Below are 23,409 nucleotides of genomic sequence, written 5' to 3'. Positions count from 1 at the left end.
GCCATGGCCGCTGAGCCTGCGCGTCCGGAGCCTGTGCTCCGCAACGGGAGAGGCCACAACAGTGAGAGGCCCGCGTATCGCAAAAAAAAAAAAAAAAGCTGTTTTACTGAATAAGTTAGAGTAGAAATATATTTAAAACATTTTGATTTTGACTTTCCTCATTCTTCCCTACATAATTAAAATAACCTAATGCGTGTAAAGACAAAACAATAATGAAGCCAAGAAGACTGTATTTGGTAACCCCTCAAGGCAATATTTGATACACATTGACACAATTTCTAATCACCTACCCTAGAGAAATTCCCAAAGTGAAAATGATGGCCTACTTGAGGTCCAGTGTTTTTGTCAAGTTGTTTGGGAAGAACAAGGCACACCTGCCCAAAGTACATCAACTTCGTAAAATGTAGAAGCTCTGGACTGGGAAGGCATAGAGTTGATGAAAGCTAAAATATATTCAGATTCTCCCAGAAACTTTGGAGTAACTTAAAAAAAAAAAAAAAGCTATAAAAATCTAATGGGAATTGAGAACATTTGAGTCTAATTAAGAGAGACACTATTTTTTGTAGCCTTGGATATGCTGATCTAACCATAGGAAGAATCCTGCATAAGGAAAATGTTGCATGGGAAAGCGTGTTGATAGATAGGTCTTGAGTTGGAAGTATGAGGTCACTGGTTTATATCCTGAGGAGAAAACCTGGACATATTCCATGAAGAACAGCTGCTTTAGTAAAATGTAATGTCTTACACACAAGTGGAATTAAACTAGCTACTGTCATTTTAAGGATTCCACAACTCTCCAAGAGAGGTGGATGTTTGGACTCAAGCCTTTCAGATTTGCTGCTTCAGCACGAAAGTATAATTTTCCTTGAAATAAATCAATAACAGAAAAAAATACATTTCAGACAGAGTATATACTTTATGACTTGAATTATTTACATTTATTGAGACATGATTTATGGCCCAGGAGGGGGGCTATCTTGTGTTTCATGTTTACTTGAAATGAATGTATATTGTATTCTTGTTTGGTGGAGGGTTCTACAAATGTCAACTAGATCAAAGTGGTTGACAATGTCATTTAAGTTTTCTGTATCATTGCTGATATATATATATATTCTATCAATTATTTGAAAAGGATTGTTGATATCTCTGAATATAAAAATATTTCTTTGTGTAGTTCTGTCAATTTTTGCTTTGAGTATTTTGAATCCCTCTTATTAGGTGAATAAACATTTTCTATTATTATGTCCACTTAGTTTTTAAAAAGTGTAGGTTTTTTTTCCCCTGCCAGCTCTGTAGAACTTCAGAGATCCCCCAAGATCATATTTGACTTCCACTGAGAAGTGTCTTCCCAACTATGGGAGTAGGGGAGTTGGGCTTTATTCCACCATTCTCTGAATCTCAGCACACCCCACCCACGCTCACCCTACCCCTCCTTTTTAAAATACCACTCTTATTGTTTTAATATTTTTACAGGGATATATTATCATTTTAACAAAAAATAATGTTTAAAAACAAAAACATTACTCCTCCCCCCCAGTTTCAGATCCTTATAAGTTGTGTTTCCTATAGCGAAGATAGTTACCGACTGCTGGGCCGCACCCCACATGCCTGCAAGCCTGTAGTTGCCCAGCCTCCAGACCGAAGAAGAAACCCAGAGACAGTGACAGAGACATCAATTTATTGGATAGGGGTATCTTAAGCAAAAGAAGTTCTGGAGGTACACTCCACCATTTACAGCAGAGGGCAGGCAGGACATGTCTACAGTCTTCTCTACCAGGGGGAGGAGGCTACCATTTACAGAGGGAATTGACATCAGGTTGGCTCATCAGTTACCAGGGAAACCAGGAGCTGGGGCACGCCCCTCACAGCCCCTCAGGTTAACGAGCATCACAAGCACAGATGTTTCCCTTTAATAAACTAGCAGGTGGAGCCGTTCTGGCCTAAAGGGCATGGGGCAGGCACGTTCATGTGAGTAGGGTGCAGATGAAGCAGGGACTGGTCCAGAGTGGATGTACAAAGAGCAAGAGAACAGTCATCTTGAGTGGCTGACCGTACACCAACCCCCTGGGATTGGGTGGACGCCAGCTGGGTCCTTTCCTTGCCTGCCTGGTGCCACTCACGCCAATTGAAGGAGACCAGGTTCGGCAGAGCAGCAATTTTATTTGTTGATCAAGGTATGGGAAGGGAGAAAGACCCCTTCCACGAAGGGGATGGAGGCGGGAAACTTTTAAGGGGAGGGTATGCCATCAGAATTGCGGAAAGGGGTGGAGACTTACAGAAATAGCTGGAGCATGTGCAGTCCTTTGCACATGGCAGGCACTAATTGTGCCTAGCAAAGTGCAGGTTCCCCATTTGAGCGGAGGTCTCAGGGTGGGAAGGAAGCAAAGGAAACTTTCCAATCCTTTGGGTCTTGTCTGCGCAGGCGCGGCCCTCGTGGTCAGACTGGAACCGGTTCAGCGCGGTTGACTGTCGCCATCTTGGCCCTGTCTGGCTGCGGCAGGTTCTGCGGTTTTGCTTCTGTGGCGTCTGCCTTCGTTTCTGTTAAACTGGCACAGCTGTGGGCATAGGCTGATGGACTGTGGTGTGGTGGAAAGAAAGTAGGTTAGTTTCTGTACTGGCGTGGGTCTCTTTCTGGGGACAAGAGGACGCCGTCAGAGAGCCCCAGGCCATTTACTGGTAGATAATTCAGCCTCCGCAGCTGGACCCAGGTGGGGCCCCATGCGCCGTCATGCTGTACCCATGGCTCCGGGGCCTGGCCTGGTGGAGAACCCTAACTCACAGGACCGACAAAGCCACCGCACAGGACGCGCGGAAGGGAAACGGGTAGGTTGCCGTGGGGCCCGGCTGTGGAGATGCCAGGTTGGGCATACAGTAGGTGCTGACAAAGTGCTTAGGGATTTGGAAGCTTCGCCCTGTGCAAGCCTCACTGGAGGTTTCCTACAGCAGATCCTTCTCATGCCAGGAGCAACACTCTATTTAAAGGGCATTTCAAGGAAGCCAGCCGAATGGTTACGATTTCGGGTCCCAGAATTTGGTCTGTGTCTGAAGGGGCCGAGAGCAGGAGCTGGGCAGGAAGTACCCAAATGTGAGTTTTAGGCCTGACCGGACCCCTGCCTGCCTTTGAGAGCGAGCACTGTCCTCTTAGCTTGGGGGCCTGGCTATCAGCTCATGCTGCCCACGGGGCTCACTTCCCCTGGCTGGCAGGGATGATGCTCATCCTTCAGAAAGGCCTGCCTGGCAGGAGGATCCTGAATGCAGTGATCAATTAGCCGTGTCTGCCGTGGGTGCAGGAGGGAGGAATGGCTACATATGTGCCCAGAATTTGTCATCACTCATCTAAATGCCTGGTCAAGGCCCCACCTGAGATTCTGCTCACACAGAAAAGCATCACAAGACAGAGATGTCAGCTGATGGCTATACGCCGGCCTGTGGCTACAGCCCTGTGGATGGCCGTGAGGACCCAGCTGGCCTGAATACACGAGAGCAGCTACCCTCACCCACTGGGCCACCTCCAGGAAGGCTCTCCACCCCACCCCCACCAGGACATATGGACGCCTTTCCTGCCCTAAGGCCGATTATGTATATCAGAGAATTGACATATATATATATGTATATATATGTGCCTGATATATATTACAATACAATGTTTTTACAAAATATACCATTTTACAAAAAAATGAGTTGGCAGAAATGTACATAGATATATTTTAAAACCAAGAAGCAAAAACAAAAAAATGTTCTCTTGAAACAAAGTGACTTTGTTTTATTTTTCAATTCTAGACGTATGATTTAAATTTTGGGAAATCATTCAGTCATTGTCTGAATCATTTATTCAGACAATGGCTATTAATCAGTTTTAGCTGAATTCGATATTAAATATTTGTTAAGTATGTGTTTCACTAATTTTATGCCCTTTTTCAGTGTTCTATTTAAATAGATCCTTTTTTTAAAATTTGGAAATGTATATTTTTTTACAAGTTAAAATTATACTAAGGAATCTACAGAAAACATGGGGTATTATTATTACAATACTATTACCCTCCAATAATTAAAGGAATTGAAGACAACACTAGTGCACAAAGAAAGGAATTGTTCTGTACTCAGTTTTCAGAATACTTAGCCTAGGTAGATAATGTCTATGATTTCAAGAAAATTCCCACCAAACTTTTTCCCAAATATTTTAGCATCCCATTATTTATTCATGTTATATTTTTAATAATCAGTTTCTGCCATTAATATGACAGCATCTCCCTGAATATTCCTTGAAAAAGAATGCTTTTATATTAAAAGGAAAAAAAAGACTCAGTGTCATACAAGGTAGGTAAACATTGGGTTTAATAGAGTTTCCTTAAGCAAATTTCCTTACCTGCAAAAGTCTTCAGTGTCTTAATTTGAAGTATAATATAATGATATATGTAGTATTCTCTCGTTTTCTCATGGAATCCTTTATTCCATGAAGCATCAGAAGAAACTGTTGTTTTATAGAAATATACCAGTATAGCATCATTCATTCATTCATCTACATGTATGTTTGCTTTCATTAGGCAAAGAGACAGGATCAGCAGTTCTTAATATATAGATAATGTCAAGTAAACGTCACAAAATATTTTCTAACTTTTGTCTGAGATGCTTAAGATTTTATACCCACATGCTTTTCCTGTTTAGTTTTCTGTTTACTAATCATAAATATAGTAGAAGGTAGAAAGAAAATAAGACTTTATGATTAAAATTAAATTTCACTACAGTATATGAACCTCAACTAGAGTATTTAAAGAGGAAGTTCATGATAGAATTAATTAATTAACAAAAAATACATTTAGGAAAAGATGGGCCACAAAAACAGTATAAGGCCAAGTATAAGAATCCGTTTAAACAGAGATTAAAACATGCGCGTTTTTATTTTTTACGGTCTTTCTTTTGGGAAGAAAATAGGCATTTTTTTAATCCCCATTTTGTCCTCACATGAATATAAGGTAAGAGTTCTAAGGTCACTGATAATTCTGCTGTAATGTATATTAAATCAATGTGTGTACTTTTTCTGAATGTTACAAGTCAACTACTGATAGTTCAAGCGCTCTCTCTTTCTTTGATGTCTGCAAGAATGATAACCAACTGTACGGATGTGGATGATGTGCCTTTCCTGATAGATCCTCTTTTGACTTAAAGTCTGTTGATTGCTCCTTTTGCGGTAACAGCATTTTCAACTACCTGAATCAAGACTTTCATAATATCACTTACTGGTTCTTGACAGCTAATGAAGTGTCAAAGCCGGGCTGATAAACTCCAGAGCCTATCAAGAGGGCTGAGTGTAGCATTTTTTAGATTCTGATTTACTAAATGAGGTGGAAGTCATTATGTTCATCAAACAAACTCAACTATGAACTTTTAAACTAATTTCTTGATTTTTTTAAGGAGAAGTAATTTCTTCTTATTGAGTACTTAGAAATGGTAAAGCAACAGTTACATTGGGAAAAACTAGAAAATCTTTCTCAATTTTGTAATTATACTAGTTTCTACCACTTTCTGAGTTTTATCAGTAGTGGCATTTAACTTAATAAGAAACAAACGCCTGTTTTAAATAACACCTTACAGCATTAATATAAAATTAAAATAAATTTTAAAAATCTTGGAAATCTTGTTAAAAATGCATTGCTGCTTAGGGACCCAGCCAAATACATAACCTCAACTTTTAAAGCAAGTTTTGTGAGGTGGAAGTTCATAAGTTGCTCTTTTCATAACAATTGATTAATTTGAATAGAAAGTTAAAATATGTGTCTTTGAAAAAATAAACATGTTCCAATTTTAAGTATATAAAATTACTTTCTATTATTTAATCCAAAGTTTAGTGATAACAATATTGTTATAAAGACATGATCTACAAAGATAATCTATTAACTATTTACATGCAAAATAAACAAGTATCAGGAAAATGAAAGTATTAAGATATCAGTGACCTTAGATAATGTTAAAGGACTCTAGTTGCTCACATTGAACTACTCCGAGGGTTTTGTTAGGACTGAATAGCACTAACACGCACTTTCTCTCCCTGCAGGTCTAAAGGCAAATTTTACCCCTATTATTCTCTGCATTCAGACTAATGGGAGTGTCTAATTTTGAGTGTGTATTGTGGCCAGCAGGGATTAAAGGGAGATCATGTTTCGCTCTAAACAAGGTTTATTACTTATCATTCTAACATTGTTATTAGTGCTTTGTTTTGGTTTTTCTTTTGCTGTTTTCTTTAAGAGGAAAACAACCACATTTCTTGATGAAGTATAGAAGAAAGTTTAAAAAGAACTTAAGCTGTTTTTTTTTTTTTTAACCTACTCTTGAAAAAGAGGTAAATCTGGTTCTGAATTAGATGTTTGTCTTGTGGGGATAAACGTCTCTGTGTCTTGTATTGGTCTAGAGAATCTTCAGTGTCTGCTGTCCTGTCCAGTCCAGAGATGTGCTTGATTTAATGGGCCCTGGGAGAGCAAGGATTTTCCACAAACAAGCTGGATTTTTAGCTTCGTCCTAGGGAATCACTTAGTTGTCCTTTGGGCTCTTAAACCAAACCTGGCTCACATTATATTTAATTTCAATCCCAGAACAGTTCTAAACACGACCCAATCTTGGAATACATTTACAGTAGAATGTTTTTGGAAAAGAAAACAGAATAATTTAAACTTGTCTCATTTTCTGTATAAGGTAAAATTCTTAAATGCTTTTGTTTCTATACAAAATTAATTTTAGGAGTAGTACTATCAGATAACTTTACAAAAAAATTATTTTGGCAGAGAAGAATATAGGAAAACTTAATTTTTCCCAAATTATCTACATAATAATCCTATTTACCCCCTTTTCATTTGTGTATGTAGAAAAATTATAAAATGTCAATGAATTGTTATGAACTAATTTCATTAGGGCATCTGACTTCCATTGCTTAATTAGTTCTGAAATGTGTTCACTTCAAAATTAAATACATTATTAGGGGAAAAATACTTGTGGAGTTCCATCATAAATAGGATATTATTGTCACTAAGATTAGAATGTCCCCAGAACACATTGTGTGGTTTCATCTAGAGACTCTTTGAGTTCATTGGTTTTCAACACCATCCTCTCTCATCTCCCTCCTACCCCTTTGCCGGGAAATCTGATTCAAACAAAATCCTTTTATAAGTAAGCCTGAAGCCTTCAGGATCAAAATGTATTCATTCTAGTTATGAAGGTGGGACATGCCAAGTGAATGCCCGCCCTCCCCACATCCCCCAAAAATGACAACTAAAAAAACATCTCAGGTGAACAACTTCTGTTTTTCAACTGACAAACTTAAATTGCATTTGTTTGTGGCACTCAGATACTATATAGTTTAGAGAATGAAGAGACTAGGAGTGGTAAGGGCAGCAGGATAAATTATGAGTTATCTAACCCATATGCACTATTATACATGATAAACATATCCATTTTATCCACCTAATTGGAAATCCATCTGTTCATTCATTCAGTAAACATACAGTAAACACCTTTGTCAGCCAAATCTGGGGTTTAGGTAATTCCTATCCCCAGCCACACACAGCTGCCTCTTGGATTTGGTTACTTGATTTATCCTTGGGAATATTCACATCATCTCCTGGACTTCCTTGTGACCTTCTCTCTCGCTCCCAACTCTAAGAATTAAATAGATTCTTGTCTCAGTTACAGAGGGACACCCACAAACACTGAATTACATATGTTCTCTAGTAAGTTCACGCTTGGACATACCAGTTTTTGTCAGTGATTAAGGAAAACTTTTTTTGCTCCCATAAATGTGTTTTGGGATGGAAATAATGGAAAAATACTGATTAAATACTCAATTTATTTCTTCAATAAAAGATCATTTGCTCAGCATTAAGGCAATTCAAATAAATCATTCTTAAGCAGTTTTAAAAAAATTCTTATAGTGGGCAACACATAATGGGTGACTAAGTGGTTTATAACTATTTAATTCTCCATATGTGAATATTTTACACAGTTTTGTTACTGGAGAAATGAAACATTCAATTTGTAAGTATCAAAATAAGTTTGCTTTCTTTTAGTCATGTGAGGAAATGCTACTTATTTGAAGAACACACTGAAACATATGCTGTGGTTATGTAAATGGAATGACCAAGACTGCCTGAAAAATCAAACTTCCTATTATATTAATCAGATAAGCATCCTTTTTTTTTACTTTGCTAATGATACAGTGCTTACCACTCATAGGCAATTAATGCACAGTTGCTGGTGAACTCACTGATGATGGAAACCTGCCTGTAAAGGAGCCTTACAAATAAGACAAAAGACAGAATCTAGAAACAAATTTTAATCCTAGATCACTAGCCCATCACTTAAAGCACCAAATTAAACTGATTTGAGTTGTAGAAGAAGTATCTACATTTCAATTCTAAATTTTTACTGACTAATCATCTTGCACAGAAATGAGTGATCAGTTATAATATATGTTTGTATTAATAATTTTTGTCCACATTGAAACATTTAGTTGATTTATATAATAATGACATTTAAACTTTCATTGTTATTCTTCCAAGAAGTAAAAATTAACATTATGCATTAGTTATTTTGTAAATTGTTTCCACCTTTTTTTTTTAGATTATATACCTGTGCCCTAAACTTACTGCCATCAGCGATCAGCCAGCAAAAATAAGGAGAAAAAATTAAAGTCACAATTTTTTAGAGATTTATTTAGAAAGAGGATTGAACTGAGAGCTAGGAGACCTGAATTTAAACCTGGCCTCTGCAACTGTTAATGGTAGAAGAGGCAAGTGATGTAATATCTGTGCTTTTAAGTTTGATCCATTCCTTGTTTGAATGAATATATTACTAAGAAGCTGTTATTGCTGTAGTTTCTTGAAAGGGTGGGTGGTCTGTATCCTTAAACCTTGCAAGTTGCAGAATGTCTGATATTGCCTCTCTTTCTTGCTGGGTATAAATTTATTGAGTCACATATGTTTTCAGTTGGGTATTTGCACAAATTCCTTTTTTGTTTTCTGGCAAATAATCTTGCTTTCAATAAGGATGATAACTTTCCTTCAATAGTTGACTGGGTTTTTATTCATGGATTCCAAATATATTCTTCCTTTATTTAGGAAGTTCCATAACTGATCCTCTGTAAGATTAGATTTTCCTGGAAGATGGTGACATTTCAGTCTGCAGATATGTTTATTTTTAGGTTTTATTTCCTATCTTTTATTCTTATTATCTTCCCAACCAATTTCATCTCTTTCAATGAAAATTTGATTTGGTTATTACTTAGTTTGGAACTTTGGCAACAAGACTCAATCCTCTCTCTTCTATGTCAGTTCCTCTTTCCTATGCTTTTCAATTGCATTTTGGTCAACTTTTTATCTCCTGACAGTGAGAGAGTGAGCTGCAAGAGTTCACTCTCTCACTGTTGGAGTATACAGTTGTTGTTTTGACTTGAAAACAAGCTTCACATTTTTTAATATATTTTCTTCTAGGAAAATATATTCTTTATTCTTTCATATTTTGGCGATTAGTGTGTGTCTTGTGAAACTCCATCACAGACAATGTGGAGTAGTCTGGTGTTCACACCTTCTACTCCTGCTTTCACTGTAGTTTACCTACAGTGATTTCCTTTAGTAGAAGGATAATGCAAACACAATAAATATTGAGCATGTGTGTGTTATTAGAACAGTACTTGGCATATAAGTGTTTGTTATGATGTTGCTGCTGCTTTTGTACTTTAGCTGTACTTCTGCTTTTTATGGACATTTTCCAGTAATTTTATAGCCATATAGACTCCTACAGCTTGTTTATGTAATAAAGCATTTATGGATAGAAGGTTTGTGATTTGTTACATTTTAGTTACTAATTACATCATACCTGGGATATTTGTTTTGTAGAAAGATTATTCTGGAGGCAGTGCATAACATGGCTTGTTGGTATAAACCTAGAAAGGAAGTTCTGTTAGAAGATAATTAGAATAATCAAAGGAAGAAATTATAAGGAATTGAACTATGACAGTGGCAGTGAGGATATAAGCAAAAGCAAGTTACAGGAGAAATTATAGTGTTGAACAAAACTGAAGTGATGGAAGGGGTCTCTGGATGATGAAGAGGCTCTGGTTTGTACAGTTCTTTGGATGAGTGATACTTGCAACCAATTTAAAAATGTACAGAAAGGTGATGATGTAAATGGAAAAAAGAAAAGGGAATGAGTTCTGATCAGTTCCTGCAGACTCTGAGATATTTGTGCAATATGTAAATAGAGGTTACTAGTAAGCCTTTGTTTGGCTTTTGGGGGGAAAATCTGTCTTTGAAGACATACGTATGAGACATGTCAAAATACTGCTAGTGACGAAAGCCATAGTTGTGGATAAGATTATACACAGAGTTATTATTGTATAAAAAGACCAAGTACAGAGCAAATAAAATATAAATATTTAAGAAACTCTTAACTAAGGTGAATTATGTGATAGTGAGAGGTAACCAAACTTCTGAACAATCAGTTCTTAGTGTTCTCCAAAGTATATTCTTATATTTCTCACTTTTTCTTTTCAATGATCATTTCTTAGTATTCTCAAAAATTCTACCTTCTTAGCGGTAGTGCAGAGGAGGACAGAGCCTGGCCTCTGGTGTCAGGAATTAGAATCTTGACTCTACATATCACAAGCTTTATGACCTAGGATATTCCCAATATCTATCTGAGTCAGTTTCTTCATGAGAAAATATGGAAATGAAAGTTTTCACCCACCTCAAACTGTTGTTGTGGGCCTTACATAAATATACTAATAAATCATTCAGCAGTGTTTTTGGCACATAGTAGGCACTGAAAACTTATTTCCTTTGTATTTTCTCTTCTGTCTACTGGTTTTTATTCATGTCCTCTTACACTTCCGTGTAAGAAGGTTAAAAAACTAGTCCTCGATGAACAAAATGAAGTCAGAAAAATAAGGTGAATTTTCCCACAATATAATCTCTAAAAATTATTCTTTATATTTGTTTTTTTGGTCCTTTCTAAACTTTTTGCTGATTAAGTATGAAATGATAATGATAGTAAATAGCACTTGTTTTGTTTTTATAGTGCAACCTTTCCTTTCAGCCCTTATTTTGTTTTTGGAAATTTAAATAATAATCCAGGGAGCGATGAAATACAGAATCTCAAAATTTTGGTACCTTGATGAGCTTTCAAATATTTACAAATATCTAGATGTGATCATCATTTAGTCAAAATATTTTGGCATCATATAGACCCAAACTTTGACTACTTTAAATAGCATCTTTGTTCTATGAAAAGGACAAAGTTCAAGTCATGGAAAAAGGACATAAGCCTAAAGCCATCAATGAATACAGGCAATTCATTAGAGTCCAGCAACTGGTGGGGTCCTATTACCTTTCATGGTATAACACTTAGAGAAGGAAGGGTATTGAAGGGAGGGAGAAAGGAAGGAGGAGAGAAATAGAAATGTCATGGAAGTCAGAAATATAGAGAACAGGATGGCTATTGTTTGGATTTGAGGTTAAGTGTACAGCAGTTCTCTATCCAACTATGAAAAAGTCTAGTTCTGGGCGGTCTTGCATTCTAGAAAGCAGTATTCACTTTATTGCCTTTTTGAAATCTGATTCGATCATTGTAATGTAATCATCTGTATAAATCTGTGTTTATCCTAAAGATAATCAGGATACCACAGGAACTATACAACTTTCTTATGTAGAGCTGAATCTACATATGTGATTTTGATGTAAATTTTGTCACCTTTTTTTCTTTTCATATATTAAATATACAAGAAGAGCATTAACTTATAAAATAATTTTTCAGTATCTTAAATAATGTACTGATAGTGACTGCTAACAATGTCTTTTCCTTTTTCTTTATTCAAATAGAGCTACATTGGAGATCCTGATGAATTCAGGGTGAAAAGGCAAATCTGAAAATTTATAAATAAGTATAATGAAAATGACAATTGACTCATTAGAAGAGAATCACAGTTCTTCTCCCATGATTATTTGATAGGATATTCTGATTAAAGAACAGATCAATAAAAATTTCTTTTCTCCTTTTGCTGCATGATATTAGATTTTAAAAATCTGTCAAATGGACTTTATTTGTGTCTTGAACGTCATAAGATTCATAAGATATTTTAGTATTACATCACAAGAGAATGCAATCTATTTATAATTGAAAACAATGCTGCTTGAAATTGTATGAATTGATTTTCCATTCCAGAACATCTATACACTTATGCTTACTGTTTGCATTGTCTTATAGCCTGTCATAATAATAATGGTGATAATAGGTAGCATTTATTGAACACAAACTATTTGCTTGGCCTTGTGATCACTTTATCTTTCATTTTGTCATTAAGCAAATTATAGAAACACTAAATCATTTGGTGAATCTGGAATAAACAAAATGTTTGCTTAATTATCTTTCAAGTTTAAGAATACATAGTTCATTAAGAGTGCTTGTCTGAAATGGCACTTTTGATTACAGTCCTACATTTACTTTTCTCTGTGGTTGACACAGCATGTAGAAGTTGAAGTAATGTCTCAACAAGGGAAAAACTGAATTGCACCCAAAAAGAATTAGTGCCTTTGTATGCTTTAGTCTACTAGGATTCACCAAAGTCAAGCTGATTCTATAGAAATTTAGGTTTTTCTAAAGTAACATTTGTTGTTGTTTGACTAAATGTGAACATAGGCAAGATGTAAGAAAGTAGTGGAGTATTAAACATCACATATTACTGAATATTAATTTTAGTTCCAATACCAATTTGTGTAATGGTAAGATTTACATAACAGAAGCTGAAAAGAAACACCTAAAATTCTTTGACTCTAAAGGAGTAAAGTCCAAGTTGAAGTTATTTAATATCAATTGCAGCTGAACATGTCTACATATAAGGAAAATAAAATCATACATTTAAGTTAAAAATCATAAAGGAAAACAGAATATTTAAAAATGTGAAATCTAGACTTTGAGAAAAAAATCTCTGATTTTAACCTAGGTTTTTTCACCCTGAAAAGTGGTGAGATAATCTAAGCAGTCCAGAATTTGCCCTGGCTCACTGCCAAGAAGGTCTCAAAAAGACTCCTCTCTCAGTTACAAAGCAATGTGTAAAGTCCCCGATACAGAGGAACATCTAAAGAAATTGCAGCAAAAGGAATGATGAGGCAAAATTAAGTACATTTGAAAGGAATGTAGAATAGCTGCTAACCTGTACTTCAGGAAAAATTGCCTTTTTGTTTAATGAAATGATCCAGCAGTAACATTTTTTAAAGTGTAGTTTGTTTCTAGAGTGATTTCACACGTAAATGACTACAGTCTTTCTCTAAGTTGTCGGTACCTAGGAACCAATAATTCTCCCTGAACTCAACCTGTAACATATTTTTCAATTGTATGAATATTTTCATTGTTTAAAATTGTGATATAGAAAGTCATTATTTTTGCTATTTAAAGTTCAGCATAGAGAAATTGGCAAACAAAAAAGAATACTGTTCTTAATATGATCATTACATTTAATATTAATGTAAATCAAGGAGCATAGTGCTCTTATTTATCCCTTCACCATACAAAATTACTGATGTTAACAAGTTAGCACACTTGATAAGAAAGTAGAAAAGTACTTTTTTCATTCAGCTCCATCTGGACCCTAATTTCCTACTTGTAGTCAAGAAGATCAAACATATTAATATTTAACCTCTACTTATACAAACAGGTAATCTTTAACTGAGTGTTTACTATGCAAACTATTGCAGTAATTTTTTATGAATTATCTAATTTCACCTTCATAATAACTCTTGGGAGATTTATTATTAACCCCATCTTCCAGAACTCGAGGCCCAGGTAGTGTAAGGAACTCATGCTAGTTTACACACCTTGTATGTACTGAGGTGGTGCTTGTGTTTTCACCTATAACTGTGACTCCATGTTCTATGGCTGTAGTAGTTGTCTTCCTATAACTTCTTCCACGTTATGCTTAGACCTCTCTTACATGGTTTCTATGCATTTCAAATTAAAATCAATCCTTGTGTCTCTTAAATGACCCTCCCAATGATTAATATCTCTATGTAATTTTCTTGGTTTAGACTCAGCTGGCTTTTAAAATTTTTTTAGTTTGCCTAGCTACCTATAGTTTAGTCTCTCTGGCATTAGGGTAGAATTATAGCGTTTAGAATTGGAAAAAAGAGTGAAGGTTATCTAGTCTATTTGATAAACAGATCTCTTTATACAACCATTCAGTCAATGCATGAATATATCCAGTGATACAGCCCCTGTCTCTGGTAATAGCCCTTTCCATCCTCACACAGCTCAGGGTACCTGAAATATCAGTCTTACATTGACTCTCTGTAGCATTGATCCTTTAAAATCATTTTGTGAGAGGAATGGCATTTACATTCAGATATCATGTGGTGGATTCTTTGTTCTTTCTCGCTGGAGACTCACAGCTCTCATTTATTTCTGATGATGACTTGCATGAATGAAACTCCCTTGATCTGTTTCTTCCTTCCCTCCTCCCTTCTATTCTTCCTTCCTTCCTTTTTTTTTCTTTTTTTTGTCAGAGGTAGAGAATAAGATAAGACAAGCCCAGTATTGTACTGTTTCTCATGAAGAAATTAGAAAAGCATCTTTTAACAATTTATTAACAATTAATTCTTCTAATTTTGTGTGTAAGATGGATAGGTAGGTAGGTAGGTAGGTAGATAGATCGACAGACAGGCAAGCATTCAATTTAATATTCGTGACCTGGTAATATGGAAAAGAAACCATGTGAGTTGTGGATGATGAGCTATTAACTATATATCTCCTTACGTGAGGGAATGTTAATTCTGGTAGATAAGTCATTTATAGGAATGATTGTAATAATTGACAGTGTGATGCAGATTATGAGTAATTCAAGCAAAATATTACAAAGAAATTAATTCTATGAGAATTCTTAGGGATTGCATTTGATTTAGCTTGGAAGAGTGATACTATTTTCTCTAGGTGGCCTATAGTTGTAGGTGTCAGGAACAATGGGAGGAAAGGCTAATAAGTGGACGACCACAGAGCATGTTTTCCTGGAGGGTTGTGGACATGAGAAAGAGTGCTGAGGTGGGGTCTAAATGCAAATGGTGTTGATCTGACCTTTAAGGCTAAGTTAAGGAGTTTGAACTTTATTCTCTATTAAAATAATATTTTTGATAAGATGGAAAAGGCAATAAGAGAAATAAAGCAGGTAACTTATCAAATGACTAATGTCCTGGGATAGGGCTGGGACATTGAAGCAGAAGGGTCTTCATTTCGGCTTCCTCTCTTTGGAAGGCACATTCTACATTTTATGGAGGCTGATGAAAAGGTTCTATGTGTGCACGGTAAAAATCTGAATCATTGATTCAGGACACATTTCTGGAGACTCCTCAACATTTCTATCCCATGAGAGATGGGTTGTGGTGGTGTATATATATATATATATATATATATAAACCTAACTTCAATTGAAGCAGATAAAGAAAACCTCTTTGGTGATGATCAACACTTACCTCTCTAGTGAAAAGGTGGACTTAGTGTTATTTCTATCTGAAGATGTTTTTCTCACTTAAGGTGTAGGTCTAAAAAAGTTCAGTATTTGCCTGTTCACAACAAAAGCAAATTGGAAATCAATAACAAACTGAAAAATTGGGGTCATATAGTAAAATTTATTTAATTCAGTGTTTTCATAAAAGCCTAACTCAGTTGATCTATTATATATGTCAGTTACAAAATAATACAAAGGATTTAGATGGTGAAGTTAATGATTTAATGGACAAAAAGACGTTAATAAAAAGAGGCCTCAAACAACCTAGGAGGTTGAACGTTTTCCCCACACTACCTCTGCTCTGTTGGTCCCTATGCTTATCCTTCTAGCAATGACTTGGAGCAAATGAAACCACTTAAACAAGTCTTAGTAAAGTTAAAGACATTTTGTATACAAAGTGACCATTCTGATCTATTACTACATGCAGAGGTTGCACCAGCCCAATTGTTTGGACAGGGTATTCTCTCCTTTCTTCTGTAGGAGTGTGTGGTCTTGAATATGAAATCAGCAAACTCATGGGAGTATAACTCCCACTTCAATGAAATGTAAAGAAGTCCTGTATATTTTTTAGTACCACAAAGAATAACCACTGATTGGTAACTACAGCAGGCAGTAGCCACATTACCATATACCAATAGTCTGTGCTCATATAGGACCTCACATTAACACCCAATGTCTTGCTTTGTTACCTTGCAGAAATGTTGGAATCCAACAATGTGATCACTTTCAATGGCTTGGCCAACAGCTCCAGTTATCATACCTTCCTTTTGGATGAGGAACGGAGTAGGCTGTATGTTGGAGCAAAGGATCACATGTTTTCATTCAACCTGGTTAATATCAAGGATTTTCAAAAGGTATCTTTATTCTAATATATGTACTATAATTCTTTTGAAACAATTCAAGTTATATAGAATTTTCTAGCTATTTAAGTGTGACAACTGAAAAAAATTGTTTAATATTTTATCTTTTCAGACACAAATAAAAATAATGCACTGATCTGACTATCACAAATCAGTGGATGCAGTAAACCGTCAAAATTATCAGGGAGGAAACTGTAGTATTTTCAGTGATCATCATAAGAAATACTAACTTTAGCTTATTCTTCCACAGTTCTATCATTTTTCCTGCATAAAATTAAATACCTAAAGCATTATAGAAATATATCATAATTGATTTCATGTACTAGGTATATATATTTATATATAATTTACATATCTATCTATATTGCCAGCACATGCAGAGTTCATCAGTCATCATACACATGCCTCATCTGAATGTCGCCTGAGTTTGGAAAGTTTATTAGAACACAGGCACTCCCATTCATTTACATATTGTCTATATCTGCTTTCATTCTACAATGGTAGAGCTGAGTAGTTGTGATAGAAACCATCTGAATCACAAAGCATAAAATATTTACTATCTGGCCTTTTAAACAAAAAAGTTGGCCAAACCCTGATCACAAAGATCAGTTTTCAGTGTCAGGTTTTTGCAAATATGGACATTTAGACACTAGCCTTCTATCAGTATTTTTAATATACTTTATTGTGTTTCTGGATTATTTAATTAATAAGCTATACAGTTTGGAAAATAAACATGGGTTGACAGATTAGTGGAAATTGTGCTACTGAGTCTATATGCTGTATTCTAAGTCAAACAGTTTTTTTTCAGTCGGTATTTCCTGTCAATTCTCTGAGGAACAAAGATCTTTATGCAACAGCTTTCCCAAGAGTGGTAATATAACATGCTTTTTAGGGTGCATACACTTTAGTGTATACACACACACACACACACACACACATATATATATATATATGCATATATATATATATATATATATATTAGTTTTGCTGCTTCTTAACACTTGGTTTTAAAGTAGTGTGCCTCAACTTCTTATAAACTGTAACATATTGGACAGTTACTTTTAAAAAGTAACAGAATTGTAAAAAGCTTTTTTTCTGGTTGGAGAATGTTGTTTTGGGATAAAGTGAAGATTTAATTTCAGGGCTGATTCATATCTCTAATAGAGTATGCCTCTAAACCTAAGACTTTTACTTTTCTTTTATTACCCAAACATTAAAATTCTGACTATATATTAAGAGATTTGATTCATAACATATAGTCAAATAAAGTGGCAGTGCCCTTAATGATATATTTTGGAATTAAGATATAACATTTAAAAATCACCTTGGATATTTCTTTTTTTGATTTTTCAATATATTAAATTTTGCAGCTTCCTCAGATTAACAATATCCCTAAGGTTATCCATTGTTTTTTTCTGAAATGATAAAAACATTTATCTTAGCATCTTTTGTAAAGGTCAAAAAATAAGCAAGTTTTTGTTGTTTTAGTGAAAGACAACTATCCTTTATAAAATGAATGAAAAATCTAAGATGATTAGGAAGACTACATATTTTAATAACAGGAGGTTATATCAGTTCAAATTTTCAGTGTTTATAGAAATTTCATCATTTTATGAAATCCATATATATGAATATATGTATATACTTATTATATCTATGTATCTATTGTATATGTATAATCTATAAATAGAAAATATTTGAGCACATCTCACCTCAGAATATATGTTTAATGTATTCAACATTTTTTCTGAATAAATATTCTTAATTTGGTTTATATATTCAGTTGGCTCTAAAATTGAAAAGAAATAAGTTGTCATATAAACAACCTACTATTTTATAGGTAAGAAAAATCCTAGAGACATTTGTATGCCCAGGATGCATCACTTGTAATAAACATATACTGAAATAATGGGTTAAATAAAAGTTACGTGTTTTGCCCAGTGTCATAGTGTTGTTCTTATAGGCTCTTGATTCAAAACATTATTCTAATAATAGAAGACATATTTCTAATTTTAAAGCATTCGTTTCAACACATTATTTAATTTTAATTATATCACACTCTTTATAAGGGTAAATACAGTTTACTTAAGGATTATATGTTTGTCTATATTATCTATTAATGCTCTTTTTAGCCTATATATAATATTATTCAACAACTTTTTCCTAAGCATCTACTACTGTGATAAACTCTATAGGGGGCACTAGGGTATGTCATCAATAATTCTTGAGGAACTTACAAGATAATACTAAAGATGTATGAGCATAAAGGTAAATACTAGGCCAATCCCTGTTAGAGACAAAAACACAGTCTCAGGCTTAGAAGGACCATGAAAAGATTCTTGGCCTTGGTAAAGGTCTCAGTCTCCTTAAAGCATAAATGCTTATTAGATAATGAGTAAGAAGAGCCACCATGGGTAGATGTATAGAAGCCTAAAGAAGGGAAAGTCTAAAATAGATCATGAAGCACTCTGAATATGAGGGTAAGAAATTTAGGCACTGTTAACTGAGAAGTTTTTGAGCAAGAAGAAAAAATATCAACAGATTAACACATCTAACCAAAAGGTAGGAATTATTCTTCATGGAAATAGATGCTATTGGAAGGACAATTTATATATTTGTTCCGTTGACTTACAGTTATTCTCATTAAATTGCTTTCCAAAAGAGCACTTTCTACACCAGAATTTATTTTGCTCATGCCAGATCTTGAGGCTAATATTTTTTTACCCTGATCTGTAACAAGTTGGGAGTATACACCCCTCTAAATATGAGAGAATTTAGCATGAATGTTAGCAAAATTACTTTTTATTAATATTTGTCATAAGAGAGAAATCACAAAATGAGGCCCATGTTGTGTCAATGCTGATAATAAAGAGCTAGGAGACTACGAGAAAACAACCTGCCCTTTTAAATTTAAAAAGTTATCTGTGTTAATAATCTGTGATTTTTGCACGATCTAGCTGGAAAGCTGAATATACAGTCAATAAATCTTAGCTCTTCTATATATTATTTTTGTGTCCCAGAGAAAATTTATATTTGATCCTCTTCCTGTGTATGTTTTACTTTACATACACAGACACACATGAAAAGAAAAGTACATGAAAAGGAAAAGAATACATAAATTAAGAGCTTCAAATGGTAAAAATAAATCCATGTCCAAAAATTTTTAGGGCTTTTTATTGTGATATGGACCTGAAATGCATTTGCCATGTCATCATAGGTTATTTCAATATGTCCTAAATTCTTGTTTATAAATGTGTTATATTTTGCTTTTTAATTCCCTAGATTGACTATCACAGCCTTTGCCCAAGTTTATGACCGTTTATACTGAATTATCTAGAGGTTCCCAAATGAATGATAATCAGTCATTTTGAGACTAAAAGCTTTCTAGCAGACATGGATGATTAACTGCCATCATCTCTGGATTTTTCTTTTACATATGACTTTTTTTTCCCCCTAAAATTAACTAATGTTACCAGAAAAGAAAGATGAATAAAAAAAAATTAAAATTGCTCTACCCCAGTACAGATAGGAGTCATGGGAATTGCTCAGGGGACTGGAAAATTTTATCTTAAAATTTAGATGAGGGTATTTGAATTAATATTATTGAGGGAAATGCATCTACAATCCTCTAAGCCATGAGTCATGCCTTGATTTATCTACCACTGTCACCTGATTTATCTACCACTGTCACTGTATTCAAACAATACAGGAACCTCTGGAAAGATGAAGACCAAATATCAGGGATGAAAATACAGTTATTACACAGTTAGTCTGAGTTTTGCCCACAGTGGGGAAGGTGGTTTTTTTTTTTTTTTTAGAGCTATGTATTTGCTTCTTCATTTCCTCCTTTATCTCCTGAAATTATGTAGTGCTACTCTTATTTTCCCTGTCCAAAAAAAAAAAAAAATTCCTTTCTAAAATGGGCTTTTCTAACCCTATCAGTTGCTCATTATAGCATGTCATGCTGAGATTTGAATGACAGAAATGGATCCAGAGCACCTGGTGTTAACATTTCAAAATCACTGTTTTATGATAAAGACCAATTCATTCAGAAGACTGCAAGCCACATTCTATGCTTATTTCTCTCTCTCTTCACTAGATTCTCACATGGTCTCAGGATGATCTCCCTTTCCCAACCAGCCTTACAATTCTTGCCATTGCACACTGCTTACATCTACTGACTACATAAATTTCTGTGTTGCCCAACTTTCATTTATACAGCAAAGCCTAATGGGTAGACAGAGAGTGAAAGATGTTAAGTTCATGCCAATTAACTGATGCCACTGCAAAGTCTAAACTAAGAGGTTCCTGCCACATAATGCTTTATGGAACTTTCTTTATCTCAGTTACTCCACTTGTTCTAACAGACTATAAGGTTGGATCTCTTAGAAAACTTAATTGGCAGAAAATAATGTTTCTTCTCTGCCCTTAGATTGTGTGGCCAGTGTCTTACACCAGAAGGGATGAATGCAAGTGGGCTGGAAAAGATATCCTGGTAAGTATCAATCTACTAAGTTATTTTAGTAATTGCATAAGGAATTTATTACTCTATCATTTTTGTTCAGTGTTATATTAAACACCATTCTTTGCTTCTGGACTTAGAAACAAATTAATGATATTTGATTTTGAATATTAACATTTTTATGTAAAGCATTGAAAATCTTATGTAAAGCAAGTGGGTAGAAAATGACAGTACACCTGAATAAAGCAAAAATGTGTTCCTTTTGATGATTTATATACACAAAAGGTAATTAACATTTTTAGCATATATACTTATACTCAATAAGTCAACTTATTTGTGCAGATTTGTTTTCATGTTAATTCCTCTTGAATTCCTTCTGAATGAATTGAAATTTTTCTTCTTCTGAATCATGATTAAATTCCTCTCCTTCCTTCCATTTCATTCTATTCCTTTTCTTTCTTTTCCTTTTCCCTTCTTTCCTTCTTACATTTCTTCTTTTTTCTCCTTCCTCCCTTAGAACTTCTCTCTTCCCTTCCCTCCTTCTTTCTCACATTTCATGCACTCATTCCTTAAATAAATATGGATTGAGAAATGACTATGCAACAAACATTGTCCTGGGTACTACGGACAAAAGATGAGTGAATGGTAAGCAGTCCCTACAATGGTTTTACCACTGTTAGTAGGTAGAGGCCATTTTTCCTGAGGTAAACTTTGTCGTAAAATTAAGTGGGCCGCTGGTTTGAAGTATAGCCAAGGATCTGCACAGATCATGAAAGGCAGTTATAATCATTTAAATCAATAAATTAACATGAATTCAGGATTTTAAATATAATTTGTATTATTTTATGTCTTATCAGATATTTTTGGATCCAAAACACAAGGAAATAAGTTTAAAAGTTTTGTCTCTGTTAGCATTTAGAAGAAATTTATTATATGTGCATAAAGGCATAAATCAACTTGTATGTATGTATATAGACATATAGATATTTTCAAGGGACAATCTGATTGATTGGTAGCAGCTGCCTAAGATTATGTATATGTTTAGAAGGACTTAGAAGTGAAATCAGAGTTCATGGAAAAGAATGTCTCAATCTGGTAGCAGAGTTGGCTACAGGTGAAGGCAGATAAAGGAGCACAAAGCACAGGTATCTCCCATCCATGATTAATACATATCAGCAAACATGGGAAATTCATCCTTAAAAATTTCAATTTAAATATAGTGATTACAAGTCACATTAAACCATAGTACAGTAAACATTTTTCTGATTATGTGAAAGTGGACAAAAAATTCTGTTCTATCAAATTTTATACTACTCCAAGTTAATACATAGGTTGGGATAATTGAAAAGGAGTAAATAGAAAAATGAAGTAGGAGTCCAAAGAAGTCAAGAATTTTATGTTGATTCCCCACTGACTCATTAATTTTACTTGAGCAAGTACCTTAACTTTTGGGGGGGTTTAGTATCTTATCCATTACATGGGGCATTGCATATTTGCAGTTGTGAGAAAGAAGTTCAGTAGATTTTGTGATAATTATTTAGAAGTAGGTAATATTGCATAAATGTAGGCAAAAAATATGACTGAATACACAAAAATTTATTAACATCAAAATGCTATATTTACCATTAACAAATTATGTTGAAAGACTTCAGTGTGATAATAACTAAGGATGGAGAGAAATGAAGGTTTTACCTGTATACAGCTGTGACTTTTAAAAACATATATTTTTTTCTCTTTCTGTTAAAGTATAACAGGTGAATACATGGAAACTTAGAATTACTGAGGATTCTATCCTGTGCCAAGTACTTTGATAATTTAGATAGTATTTTATATATGTAGTTTTAACAATAATCTTGTCAAGTGGGTATCATTACCACTGTTTTCTTAAGAAATATAATGATTCAGCATATTCATTCAGAATTGTTTCATTCAAAAATTTTGGAACATTTTGAGTACTATGCTAGAAGTCAAGATCAAAATTTTTGTGCCTCTGCTGAAGTTTTTGGTGTTGTGTGGCATGTATGGATTTGAACTTAGCTGTTAACACACAGATAATAAGCAGTAGAGATTCAAATAAATACCTTACCTATTCTGATCTTTTTAAGCGTGTGGATGTAATAATAACCAGCTCGTGACATTCTTGTAAGACTCAATCACAAATGAAATTATTACATAGGCTGTAATGCATGATACAAAATTAACTATTAGTATCTGTAACAGAGTTGCTTAGACAATTTCTAAGTGAAAACATCATTAATGAAATTTGTTTGGTCCTCTCTAATGAACATGACCACTGTAGTGTGGAACTGTTCTGAATTCAGTTCCATCTGAACACTGAAGATAATAACCATACTTATCTGACAACTTATCTAGATTTTATAAAAAGCACTGAGCCAAGTACTGAGCATATTTCAGTTGCTAAGATAGCAGATATCCTTTTGTGTTTATGGTTTCCAAAATTCACCTCAGTACATTTCCCTTATCTTCTGTGCCCCTCGCCTTGCCTACTCTGCTCCTCTCCCTCTTCCTCTTCCCTCCCCTTCCCTCCCTCCCCA

The 23,409-nt window shown here is 34.6% G+C and overlaps 1 protein-coding gene across 1 annotated transcript in view; it reads left to right on the top strand.

The window, feature by feature from the left end:
* Positions 1–23,409, top strand: part of SEMA3A (semaphorin 3A) — a 231,644-nt gene that overhangs the window by 42,550 nt on the left and 165,685 nt on the right. The window contains exons 2-3 of the mRNA XM_007463740.1: positions 16,229–16,386; positions 20,825–20,887. Of these exons, the coding sequence (XP_007463802.1) occupies positions 16,229–16,386; positions 20,825–20,887 (221 nt within the window). The remainder of the gene's footprint in view (positions 1–16,228; positions 16,387–20,824; positions 20,888–23,409) is intronic.

This window comes from Lipotes vexillifer, unplaced genomic scaffold (assembly GCF_000442215.2).
Source record: "Lipotes vexillifer unplaced genomic scaffold, Lipotes_vexillifer_v1.1 scaffold427, whole genome shotgun sequence".
Taxonomy (NCBI): Eukaryota; Metazoa; Chordata; class Mammalia; order Artiodactyla; family Lipotidae; genus Lipotes; species Lipotes vexillifer.
Note: the sequence above shows the minus strand (reverse complement) of the source record. Positions and strands in the feature narration are given on the sequence as shown.